The sequence below is a fragment of the Falco biarmicus genome, chromosome 6, assembly GCF_023638135.1.
Source record: "Falco biarmicus isolate bFalBia1 chromosome 6, bFalBia1.pri, whole genome shotgun sequence".
In the NCBI taxonomy this organism is placed as follows: domain Eukaryota; kingdom Metazoa; phylum Chordata; class Aves; order Falconiformes; family Falconidae; genus Falco; species Falco biarmicus.
The window spans coordinates 24,321,935-24,334,091 of NC_079293.1; the positions used below are offsets into that span (position 1 = coordinate 24,321,935).

Below are 12,157 nucleotides of genomic sequence, written 5' to 3' on the forward strand. Positions count from 1 at the left end.
TGTGTGTGAATGGCCAAGGGCTCCAATTCCATTGCTTGCAGTGGAATTCCATTGCTTTAATACTGTATCATTCTTCTCTCTGTTGTAGTAAACAATCTGATTTTTTTAAAAATTATTTTAATTTCTGTGCTCACTTCAATTGTTTATAATTGCTTTTACTTTTTTTTTACTCTTCAGATAGAAAAACTGTAAATTTTAGCATTTTATGAAAATTTTACTATCTGTAAAATAATGCTATGAGTCCTAATGATAATTTTACAGCAAATTTTGTCCAGGAGGCATATTTGTTAAAACATTGAAAAGTATTCTTTTGCACAACTTTAATGAAAACACCTTGTAACTGACAAAGTTTTCATGAATATTTCTGAGGTACCTTGAAATTACCAGCTGGAAGATGATACATGATCTGTTCATACAGAAGTCTAAGTATGTATGTACCTAAATTTACATATGTGTACATGTGAGCCCAGGAAAATCTTATTGAAGGCCACAGGAAAGGCTGATACTGAGTAGCTGAGATTTTATCAGAGTTTCAGTGGCTATACCTTTTACCACTGCCTCTGCGCAGTGCAGTGTATCTACTAGGATTTCCCATTAAATGGAACTGAGATACAGCTGTGCAGCCTCTCTGCTGCAGGTAGGTGGTATATATATTCAGGTGCACACCCACCACCTACATATTACTCCTTAGACTTCAGAATTAAAAACTAGTCAGGAAATAACCAACACTAATACCCATAATATAGTACAGTATCTGCCTCAGCTTATTGTACTGAAAGAGATTTCACAGAGCCAGATGGTGCTGTATAGTGAAATGCAGCCAACAATGAGAAACAGAAAATGTCATCAAATAACAGAAGTCTCATTTTTCCTGAATAAATGAGCCACTACATGTGAAATAAAGCTTGATACAGGTGACTTATGTTCACTTGGCAATAAACAGTAGAGTTAAGGTTGCAAAAGGATTTTCTGGGTTATGTCTAATTTTACATGCTTATAAATTCTTGGAGGAAAAAAATCACATTTGGGAATTCTGTTTTTGCATCCTGGTTACTAGCTAGTGATGATTTTTTATTATTCTTCTGTAAATTTTAGGCCAAGTGCTTCTTCCTGTGCACTTCAGTTTTAGGTGAAGAACAATACATTTTTCCGTTTTAAAAGTTTTCTGTTCTGAAGGAGCTAATAAGGCCTGAATACCTGTCAGTTCTTTCTCCTTCAGGTCCTTCATATTCCCTACAGCTTCTCCTCATAGTTTCCCACTTCAGTACTTCCCTGAACTTACATTGCCTTTCAGTAATAACTCCACTTCAACTCCTCCAAACCCCCCAAAAGTCATTGCAATGCACTCATATTACTGCCACGTCCCAGCATATTTGTATCGAGCCTGACAATGGGGTAAAAGTTGTTGCAGCTGCTTAGTAGATATGTGTGTATTACCTGGTTAGATAACCCATGGGTAATGAATGAGTGGCCAAGGGACCCCTGCCCTAGGTGCTGATCAAGGCAGGAAAGGATGATGCTCTCCCTGCCTAAGCTTCCCTGAAGGGTGGTAACAGGACCTCCTAATCCCCGCCAACAACTTGTGCCACACTTCTAGAGATTCAGCTCCTTTGAAGTGTCCTCCTCTTGGACAAATAGGGCAAAAATTTCACATATGTACACATATTTGATTTGATCACTTCTGTAGGAAATCAGATTTTTTTTAGGAGAGACTTAAAAATTCTGAAATTACAACATGGCATGTAAATGGATCTGTATGAAGGAGTAGCTCTGTGACTATTTTGAAAGGGGGAGGAGAGTGGTTATGATTCCTGGATTTTGGCATTAATGTGGAATTAGTATGGGCTGTGGTCAACTCTTCCTTGGATCAGCAGTTTGTATTTCTTTGAGCTTAAGATGCCTTTTCATGTATCTTGGGGGGAGGGGGGGGGGGGGCAGCTCTTCAACCTGTGTGCTCTTCAGCCAGATGGAACATGTTGACTACACATGCACCTCTTATGCACCTCTTACACGTAAGAAGAAAAAGTTCATATACAGAAAGAGGCTTGCTTTTGTCTTTCCTTAACGGTGAAAACTAAAAAAAAAAAAAAAAAAAAAAAAAAAAAGACAGGAAAATAAAAAAAAAAGCTTCTGAATACTTTACTAGAAGGAGAGGGATGAAGGCAAGTAATAATTCATTTACTGTGAAAACTGAGCAAATAGCAAATAAGGATATGTTACATGTTTGTTTGTTTGCTCCAGTTATTAAAAAATCAAATTACATCTCAACTACAAATAAGATCAAGGAGTTGTAAACACAAGCCAGAATATGGAAGGAAGGCCATCGAAATATTTTTAAATTTTAGCTTTTGCAGTTTTCAGAAGCTAGTGGAAGTGATGTTTGAGAAGTACAGATAGATGGGTAAGAATACGAAAGAAAACAGCAGTTTTCTTTGGTTTTCTGTTTTTAAAAGAATAGGGATCAAAGGGAGACTTTGAGGCTTACAGACCAATCAGCCTAACTTTGATAGTAAAAAAATAACAAGATTAATAAGTAAACATTAAGTTTATTACATAAATTATTTGTAATTATAGAGAGAATAATAAAGTGATAGGAAAATATCAAGGTGAATTTTTGAGAAGAGACTATATCAACATTGCCTCATTTTTATTTTATGACAGTCTACTCTGGAGGGAAACAACACATGTAATCTGTCTTGACTTTATTAAGGCTTAAAAATAGTCCCACATGATGTTCTCATAAATAATTTTGGTAAATAGTACCTATGTTAAGTTACCGTAAAAAAAGTTAACAGTGATTGAAAAAAACCCTCTGAAAGTAGATTCCATCATTTGCTTGCAAAATGGAAAAATATAACATATCCAAATAAGCCTGATTCAGATTCACACCTCTCTAATTTGCTGCCTGGTAGAAGTCTGAAGCTGGAGCATGGTCAGTGAAAATTGTATCTTTATATAATATGAATTTTACAAGTAAATTTTCCAGTGAACAAATGTGAGCAGATTTCACAGGAATAGTAAAAAGCAACCCCCAGATGCAAAACTCATCTTCCAGCCAAATTTCAGAGTCTCAGGAGTGAGTAAACCAATTTGGCTAAAATTTTCATTTGAAAAGTAATCTGTTGCAGAAAACTCATATGGTTAATATCAACCGAAACAGGTTACATTTGGCAAAGTTGTATATAGCTTATGTATCTGAGCGCAGGATCCAGTACTGAGAAATTACAAATAATCTTAATGATAGTAGATATTCTTAAGCTACATGACATGTACCCTGAATTTCCAGGGTTGCTTAAAAAAAAAAAAAAAAAAAAAAAAAGGATTAACACTATCAGGATTGTATCAATGCTTTATGTCCCTTAGTTAAACTGTAGCTACCTGGAAGGTAAGACCTTTTTTTGCAAGCATATTTTAATTGAGCACTTCCCTTTTCTTCTCATCTTATTTTTTGATTCCTTTTATACTCTGTGGTAAAGAGAAGATGGAGCTATATTTTAACAATTAATTCACCCTAGTAACAGAAAGAGAATTTATATATCTTTTTTCACTGCATTGCTCTTTTACTAACCTGGTCTTAAATTTTTCATTGAAGAAAGAAAGACAAGACATCAGTGTCACTAGACCATTGTGAGACATATTGAAGCCTCAACTAAATGTTGCTGGTCTCATGAACTTCTTGTTTGTTATGCGTATAACTTAACAGCCCTGCATATTTATCTGACTGTGTTCATTATGCTTTCTCCTCTGACTTCAAGCCTAAACTATTCTGTAATTTCAGGGTGGTACAGTGGTACAATGTGATCTGATTTTGCAATTAGATTCTGCAGCAGTTTTGCAGTAAATCCTATTCTCTTTAAAACAGGAGAACTTCAGGAGAGTGATCAAGGTCAGATCAGCAACTGTATTTCTTTCTTTTGATTTATTGTATACATCTGAGAGGGTATTTATTCCATATTGGTACTGTTGAGAGATATGGCAAATTAAGGAGAGTGCAAGCAAAGCTCACTTCTTACAGAAACATTAATCTCTAGCATCAATAAACCATAATCTAGCACTCAAGCCCTTCTGTATTTTTAACATGGGTCTTTTGTTGCTGAAGTCTGGCAGTTTACTACTGAACAGCTTGGGGTCCTGGAAAACATTTGCAAGATGATGGTAGATAAGAGGTAAGATTTTGCCTGTGTGACAGTATTGGACAATCTGATTGCTGTTGGCAATTTATTTTAATATTTGCTGGAATGGATTAATTTAGTTGGCTGCTCTTAGACAAGCATCTCCAGAACAATTTTTCGGATGAGTTTCTTGTGCATTAGCAAAGTTTGCATCTGCCAGTGCAACATTTAAAACTGTTTCAGATTTAGCAGTAAATAGTGGCATTTGGAATCAGTCAAGCAGAAAAGTGAAAAGCCATCTGACTCTTCCAGATCCCTGTAGAACACTGTTAAAAGACTTAAGTACAATTGATAGAGTTGGTTATCTGGCACTGTATGTTGGCATCATAGATATAGTTCTTATGCTTGCAGGGTAAGAGCACCATTTTTGCTTATCCTTCTTCTCTTTGTGCAAACAGTCACAGAGGAGGCCAAGTAAAAGTTTGTAGCTAAAGAAGCTTTCATACCATAGCTGATAATTTATCTTTGTGTGTTTATGACAGTCTTAACAAGTTGTGAAATACTAATACATTTGTTTTTCTCAACCACGATATGGCTCCCAAGCACTGGTATACTTGCTGAGACATAGAACTGAATGTAGAATTTCCTTTTCCATTTTGACTTCCATGTGGACTGGAGCTAAAACCTAGATATCTCTATCTGTTCTTTTTTAACAAAATATATGGTTATCTTTTCAATCTGATTAAAATAATATACTGAAGAATATAGTAGTAATAGTCATGCTCTTGTCAACAAATGACACTGAGGCTTACCGATGTCCTTAAAGAAGTCATGAAATGCACAGGACACAATAACACTACCTGTCAGTGTCTGCATTATCTGCCTTTTATGTGATACAGGCTCATGCCTTGTTCAAATACTGATTCACCAGCTCTCAGAAGTAATGAATATAATTGTGTGCATGATAATGATGCAACAGGCATGTCAGGCTCTTTATGTTATGTAATAAATACAACTGTCATAGGTGGGTGGGGGAAAAACCACTTTTTTTCTTTTCTATTTGACTCTGCACATATAGTGATCAAGGTCAATACGATTGCATATTTTTCTTATTGTCAATACCAGCAGGCAAATTTGAAGTCTTGTCCTCCCAACTGCTTTAATCCAGTCTTTAGGTTCTTCTCGTGCTGTCTTCCTTCTAGTGCCTTTGTTGTACCTAATCCACTTATTAGAATGCATATAGTAAACTGAAATAGCTTTGGTTATTGAAATATGACAAGCACAGATTCTTCTAAATACACAAAAAATAAACTGACAATCTTAATTAAAGTAAAAAACAGCAATCACGGATAAGGCAAGCAAGCAAGCATAAGGGTGGTGTTAGATGATACAGAGCAAATAAAATAGTCATCTGCCTGGCTGGGTATGGAGGGAAAGGTTACTTAAAAAAAATAAATAATAATTATCAGAGCAATACATTTGTTTGAGAGAAGTGTCATTGGTGTTATTTTCTAGGAAAAAATTCACACTACGTTCTAAACTTGAAAAGGTCAAATTTCCGCCCTTTAAAACCATATTCAAGATAGTCTCTTGCTAAGAGACATATTGTGGCCACGTTCTCTGACTATGCCGCATCTACATTTCCCCAAGCCAGAAGGCCATCCCAATCTTTTACCAAATCCATATTTCCAAACTAACCCCCAGTCCTGTTCCCCTTCCCTGTTGTACTCTGGATGCAAGCTGTATCCACCATCAGAACACCAGCTCTCCAAGTAACCTGTAACCTGTGCCTGCACAAATTTGTACCCCAACCTTCTGCTGCGGATATACATGACCGTTCCTCAGCATCTGCACTTGATTAGCCAGCTTCAGGATTAGGAAGTCAACAAGTGCAGACATCAAACATCCTATAAACACAAAGCACCACAGCCTTAGCTCCATTTGTGGTCTCCCGGGTCAAATACTACTGTGATAAGATGCATTTCTGGGGTCTCCCAGTGCACGAGGCCTCAGGTGAACCCCACCTCTCTGATACCACCATAGCTGACCACATCTAACCAAGCCCTGAAAGAGGACACCTCCAGAGTGTCCACTTTTATGATTTTTAGATGATTGCTCACCCCCACAGATAACCTAACATAAAAATAGTGAAGACATGAGAGAGACAAGAGAAGCGAACCCGCTGGTAGACTGCATGAGGAGTGCTTACACACCATCTATTTGGCTACCCAGCTCTGGAACAACTTTCAAAACTAGCACCACTCTTGAAAATAATCACCCAGACTGAGGGACCTGCAGTATTAACTGGAGAAAATACAGTGTTGTCTTCATATAAAACATAGGTTTAGCAACACTGCTCCTCTTTCAACTGTATGTGGATTATCTTATCTAGAAATACGACCATATCATGAGTATTCAAAAGGTTATTCACGACAGATTAAACAACTTTTCTCAGATACACAGGAGGGACTACTGCAGCTTGATCCCTACTCTGATAGAAACAAAGAGGACTCTGCAGTAGGGGCATTGGGAAGGACTGACTCCCAGTGATGAGACATTCCTGTCCTTGTTCTTTTCTTATCTTCACGTAACGTTTTTAGAGCAGTCTGAAATCTTGCCTACAATCTCTGTTAGTTTACCTCTCACTGCTTACCTTCATAAACCTGTATAGATTAGACACACATAAAGGCAGAGTAGAGAAAGAGAAAGCTTGTGCTCTTCTCTCTGTTTGGCTGCGTTCGGTGAGTGTATTGAATATCAGAACCTGATGTAAAATTGCTGGATGATTTCAGCTGGTGTTGAAGCAAATATAAGATTAATGTGAGTCATTTTATATTTCAGAATGTATTATTTTTAGTGGTGGTAATTCAGATTTAAACCTTTTACTTGAGCTGAGAACTATCTACTGAGGCCTGTATTATTTCATATTGAGTTGTATTCCATTAATAATCATGAAAGTGTACTTCATTTTAGTTTTATAAAACTTAGACAATGAGAATAAATAATGGCACTATTTTTTTCTGAAAGTGTTTATATTAATTTTATGACAATATTTACAGTCAATAAAACATATTTTAAGAAATGTATTCTCATATTTGCTCCATAACTATCAATAAAAACAGAAAAAGCAGATCTTTTATCTCCCCAAAAATGATTACATGGTATTAAATTCCTCAAAGGATTTTAACCAGCGTTCATGCTTAATTTTACTTTCACAACAAGATCTATTTTTTGAGACCTCAATGATTACTTCAGCAACCAAATGCTAGTTAACTAAGTGCTTAGTTTGGTACAAGGTCTGAAGCAATTTTTCTTCTTTTAGGATAATTATTCCTTAATCTGTTGACTGAAAAGTATGCAAAAGGAGAAGGTTGAGAGAGTTTTGCCTCTTCCCTCAATCTTACCTTAATTTCTCCTTAATTAACTAGATATGAATGACAATAAACAGCACATTCTGCTTATCAGTTATATTGGTTTATGCCCCTGGTTTTTATTTATAGAAGTGGTTTGTGTTTGCTCTTCTTTTTTATAATCTTGGAAGTGTCAGTTTGTAATTTGTTATTGCAATTGTAATTAGATAATTGAGTTGTAATAATCTATTTAAAATTGTTGGCATAAAAAAAAAAAAAAGGCTCTGTTTCTGAATTCAGATGTTTTTTGCTTGGAAAGTTGTAGGAAAACCAGTCAGTAATTTCAGAGAAGAATATTTGAAGGGAGGCGAGAGTTATTTCATTTATGTTAACACATTCTCAAAGCTGTTTAATTGACAATTTCTTGTGTTTCCAGGTTCTGGAAGTAGTTAATTTTTTTTTTGTCTGACACCCAAGACAAATTATTATATGCATCTAAAAATCTCTGCTTACATATTCTTTGCAGGCCGCAGGGGCTGAAAGCATTGCTCCCTTAGGCCTCCGTGTGCAATGAGTAAGCACCATAAGGAGGACAGTTTGCTGCCAAAACTTTCTCTCTTCCAAGGCTACCGTGTCTGCGAAGGTCTTTCCCTCTAGTTTTTGTGGATATTTTATAGAAGATAAAGGCTTTTGTAAGGCCTGTTACACCACAGGAAGACCATATATTGGGAGCTTGTTGAATATCATTCTCTTACTTTTATTGTCCAGTAATATTGCTTATTGTCACCTTGTGCTGGAGAGAGTAGATGGTAACAGAAAGTTACATTTTTCTGGGAATAATAAATTTGCTTAGTGGTAAAAAAAGTCCCTGAGATAATAAAATATAGGTGCCTGAGGTTGTAAAGAAACCATACTCAATTTTAAAAAAATAATAAAATGAGTAGAATCTTATTGTCATGAAGTAAAGCTATCAAATATTGTCAGGGTGTAATGTTTTTCTTTCTGCCACTCCTTGTTTCTCTTTCCCTTGGCTGCTCCTTCCTTTACTCCTTTCCTCTCCCACAGCACAACTCCTCCATCGGTTGCAGTCCCGTCAGGGGTGTTAGGGGCTCTGCCATGGAGCACCTCCTACTGCACTGGCCTTGTTGCCTTTTTGAGGAACTTACTGCCCTTTCTTAAATGTTTTCCTAGAGTTGTCACCGTTTTGCCTGCTGGGCCCGGCCATGCCCTGCAGGGAAGGCTGGAACCAGCTGGAACCGGCTGTTCCTGGCCTGAGGCAGCCCCGGCTGCTCCTCACAGGGGCCCTGCAGCAACCAAAAAAAAAAAAAATAATTCCCAGTTATGCCCAATATAGGGTCACGAAGTTGGGCCCCACAAATACTAGCAAATAATTTAAGACATTAGTTAGCAGTAAAACCCACTCCTGCCTAGTAAATACATGGCCTTTTATAGCAAAATGGTGTGATGGTGAGCTTTTCTAGAACAGTAATCTTGAATTCCAAATACTCTGTTTGAGGCAATTTTTTGAGAAGATACCATAAAATACTGAGATAGGAAAAGTAGTAGTCCAGTGCTTTGTGTTTTGTTGAAAGGCAAGTGTATGCAGTGTGCCTCAATAAACTACTATGTAGCCAACACATTGAAAGAAATATCTGCTCCTCAAACCAAACACTGTCCCACATCCCCACAATCTGTTTACCAGCTGCAGACTTTAGAAATAGTAGTATCACGTACATTTAACATGTTTCTTATATTTTATTTGTTTTCATTGTGTCAGAATATCACTGCATTTCTGTCTGGGGAGATGAGAAAAAGAAATTTAACTTCTGCACAGAAGATGAAGTATGTTATAAAAAGCCAAGGGAATCTGATAACTCAGTAACTCTGCCCTTTTGTGAATTAGGGCATATTAGTTTCATACCCAGCCATATTTCTATATGTGGGTTGTGATGTGACTTTACCTTAGCATCCACCCTGCCTCTGGCCTTCGAGCTTGCTTCTCTGACTCTCCTCCAGAGACTGCCAGAGTATGTGCCCTCCTCACCCTACCCAGCTGTTGACTGACACTGCAGCATCCCCAAACATCCTTAATTTATCATATACTTTAAAATATGTTGCAATATTTGAATGTTCTCGCAAGTTGAACACTTTCATTTTCAGAGCTGAGTAAAATCTAAGCAATAAAGTAGCACAGAGTGAAATTAAATTGACATGTGTCGTGGCCAGTGAACGAGGTATAGATATACATCTTTTATTCTTAACACCTTTAACCTTACAGTTCCCTGTAAAGATTCAAATTTTCATTTAAATTTTATTGTTGTTTGCTGACTAGTCTGTTCTGTATTTATGTAAAATGTTTATAAACCTGAATATGAGCTCATAATTTGTCTTCTCTCTCTTTTTTTTTTTTTTTTTTCCCTTACTTCCTCTTTCAGGAACTTGAATTTCAGGATCTGACGGCGGTTTTACACTGTATTCACTCCTTTATAGCAGCAAAAGTGGCATCTGTGGATCCAGTTTTCATAGACAGTCAGAGTATTGCAAGAAAATATATGTACAGTAACTGATACCAGATTATATGTCGTGACTATGGAAAATAAATTATTTTCTTAAAGAAAGTAGTTAACTCATGTACAGTATTGCAACTTCGTGATTTTATAAGAAGTCTATGGTTGTGTTATCTGTAATGATAAGAGTTTTCACAATCTGTTAAACATTTTGAATCTTTGAGTTAACAAATACTAAGTCAAACTGAATCAGTTTGTCATCTTCAGCGTTTATCTAAAATTCTAAGTGAATATTCATTCAATAATATTTGTGTCGTCATTCATTTTGATTTCTGCTCTCATGGTCATCCATACTCCCCCTTATTAAACAGAAAGGTGGAATAACATTTGAAAAATGTGTGTCTAAAATTGGGCCTCTAAGTGTCTTTTGAAAAGCGCTGGGCACACAGACAATTTCTACAGCCTTCACTGTAGAAAAGAATTAATTATTGAAGACAACTGCCATAGAAATCAAATTTTTATCTTGCTTCTATGTTTGAAAAATTATAGTTCCACAGTCCAGTTCTTTTGAGGCCTGAGAGTTTAGCTCTGGCAAAACACCAAGTACTCTATTTCAGATCAAGGAAAAGACTTAAGCACACACTTGACTCTAAGCATATTAAGTAGCCCCGGTGTATGCACAAGGTAATGTTAAGTATCTATTTAAATACTGTGGTAGATCAACTGAGGAGCTTTAGACTCTGCTAAGAAGCCTAACTATAGGCACTCAGTTTTAGAAAACTTGCCATAGGGTTTTCTTATCTGTTCATAAAGCTTCCATGAATCATTCATTTATTCATTCATAGATTGCCTTGCCACTGTCCTTTGGTGTGATGCTCTGTATGGTTGAGAACAGATTCTTTAATAACTGTTTTGTTTGGAGGAGGATGCTCCCAGTATATGGTGAACACAAGAAAACAGATTTTTCTGGGCCATCGACCTTTTTTTTTTTTCCCCTATAGCTCTAACCCTGACTTACACACAAGCAACGTGTGTTTTGTCCTTGCTAAGGAAATAATATTGGCTCTACTTTTGAAATATTCCTAACTTTCCTTCTGAAATCATCTTATATGCACAGATAACACTTCCTGGTATTGAAAAATTTATATAAAAGGAAGACATTTTAATCTTAGGGCATACTTCCTGTGATACCAAATATTGTAGGTTTCTGTAATAGAAGGCTCAGTTGATTTCAAGTGCAATTTTGAGGCAGCATCAGGCATTTTTTTTATTTTTTTTTTCAAGAAAATAAAACAATTACAAAATCAAGGAAGAAGAATATCCAAAATAGATACAATGGTTATGGAGCAAATTCATCAGTCCTCCCTGAATTTTAGGGGTCTAGTAAAGTATCCTGCTAAGGTAAAAGCCTAAAGTTACTGTATCTTAAGGAAAAGAGGTAATTGCCTTTAAAAGCTCTCAGGTGAGAAGTGTTTTTACCTAACTTCAGTGCTTAAATTTAGTCAGAGAAGCTGCTCTTCTCAGGTCTTAAGGTACTTAGCTGTCTTGGCAGAATGTAATGAGACCTCAGGCACTTACTTTAAATGGATGCTTAACTGTTCATCTAAAGATTAGGCATAAATAAAGTGCCTAAAGTAGTCGATTTGATCCTACTATAAGGATTACCTGTTGCTAAGTGTTATCCATAGAGAAAATCATTTAAGCAGTAGGGACTCTGCAATTCCAGTGGTGTTTATGGTTCTAAAGTTGTTTGCAAGGAGGCATAGTGCTGACTCCTGTTGAAACAATGTTTAATAAAGGTAAGAAATATTTTTATTGATTGTAGATAAGTTTAGTAAAGGTAAGAAATATTTTTATTAATTGTAGATAAGTATTTATAGCCATTATGATATTAAACAAAAATAGTCTCTATCATATTACACTTTTTCCAAAAAATCAATCAAAAATTATCTTTCTCAAACTTGCCTTTATTCAAAATGTTTCATTTAATTTTCAGCTTTCCACTTTATTTTCATCTTTTTGTATTTACTGTATTATAACATTCACAAATTACAGCATCAAAATTAGAATAGTTTTATTACAACCAATTCTCAGTTATTAGCATGAAAAATTATAACTGACAGTGTCTCTAGGATGAATAACGATGGAATTCTCTCGATTTTGTTTGTCTGCTATTTTCTCATATTCA

At 36.0% G+C, this 12,157-nt stretch overlaps 1 protein-coding gene across 1 annotated transcript in view; it reads left to right on the plus strand.

Moving 5' to 3' along the window:
• The window catches only part of SNTG2 (syntrophin gamma 2), a 268,490-nt gene extending 258,461 nt beyond the window's left edge, over positions 1-10,029 (plus strand). The window contains exon 17 of the mRNA XM_056343881.1: positions 9,898-10,029. Within this exon, the coding sequence (XP_056199856.1) occupies positions 9,898-10,029 (132 nt within the window). The remainder of the gene's footprint in view (positions 1-9,897) is intronic.
• The last annotated feature ends 2,128 nt before the right edge of the window (positions 10,030-12,157 follow it).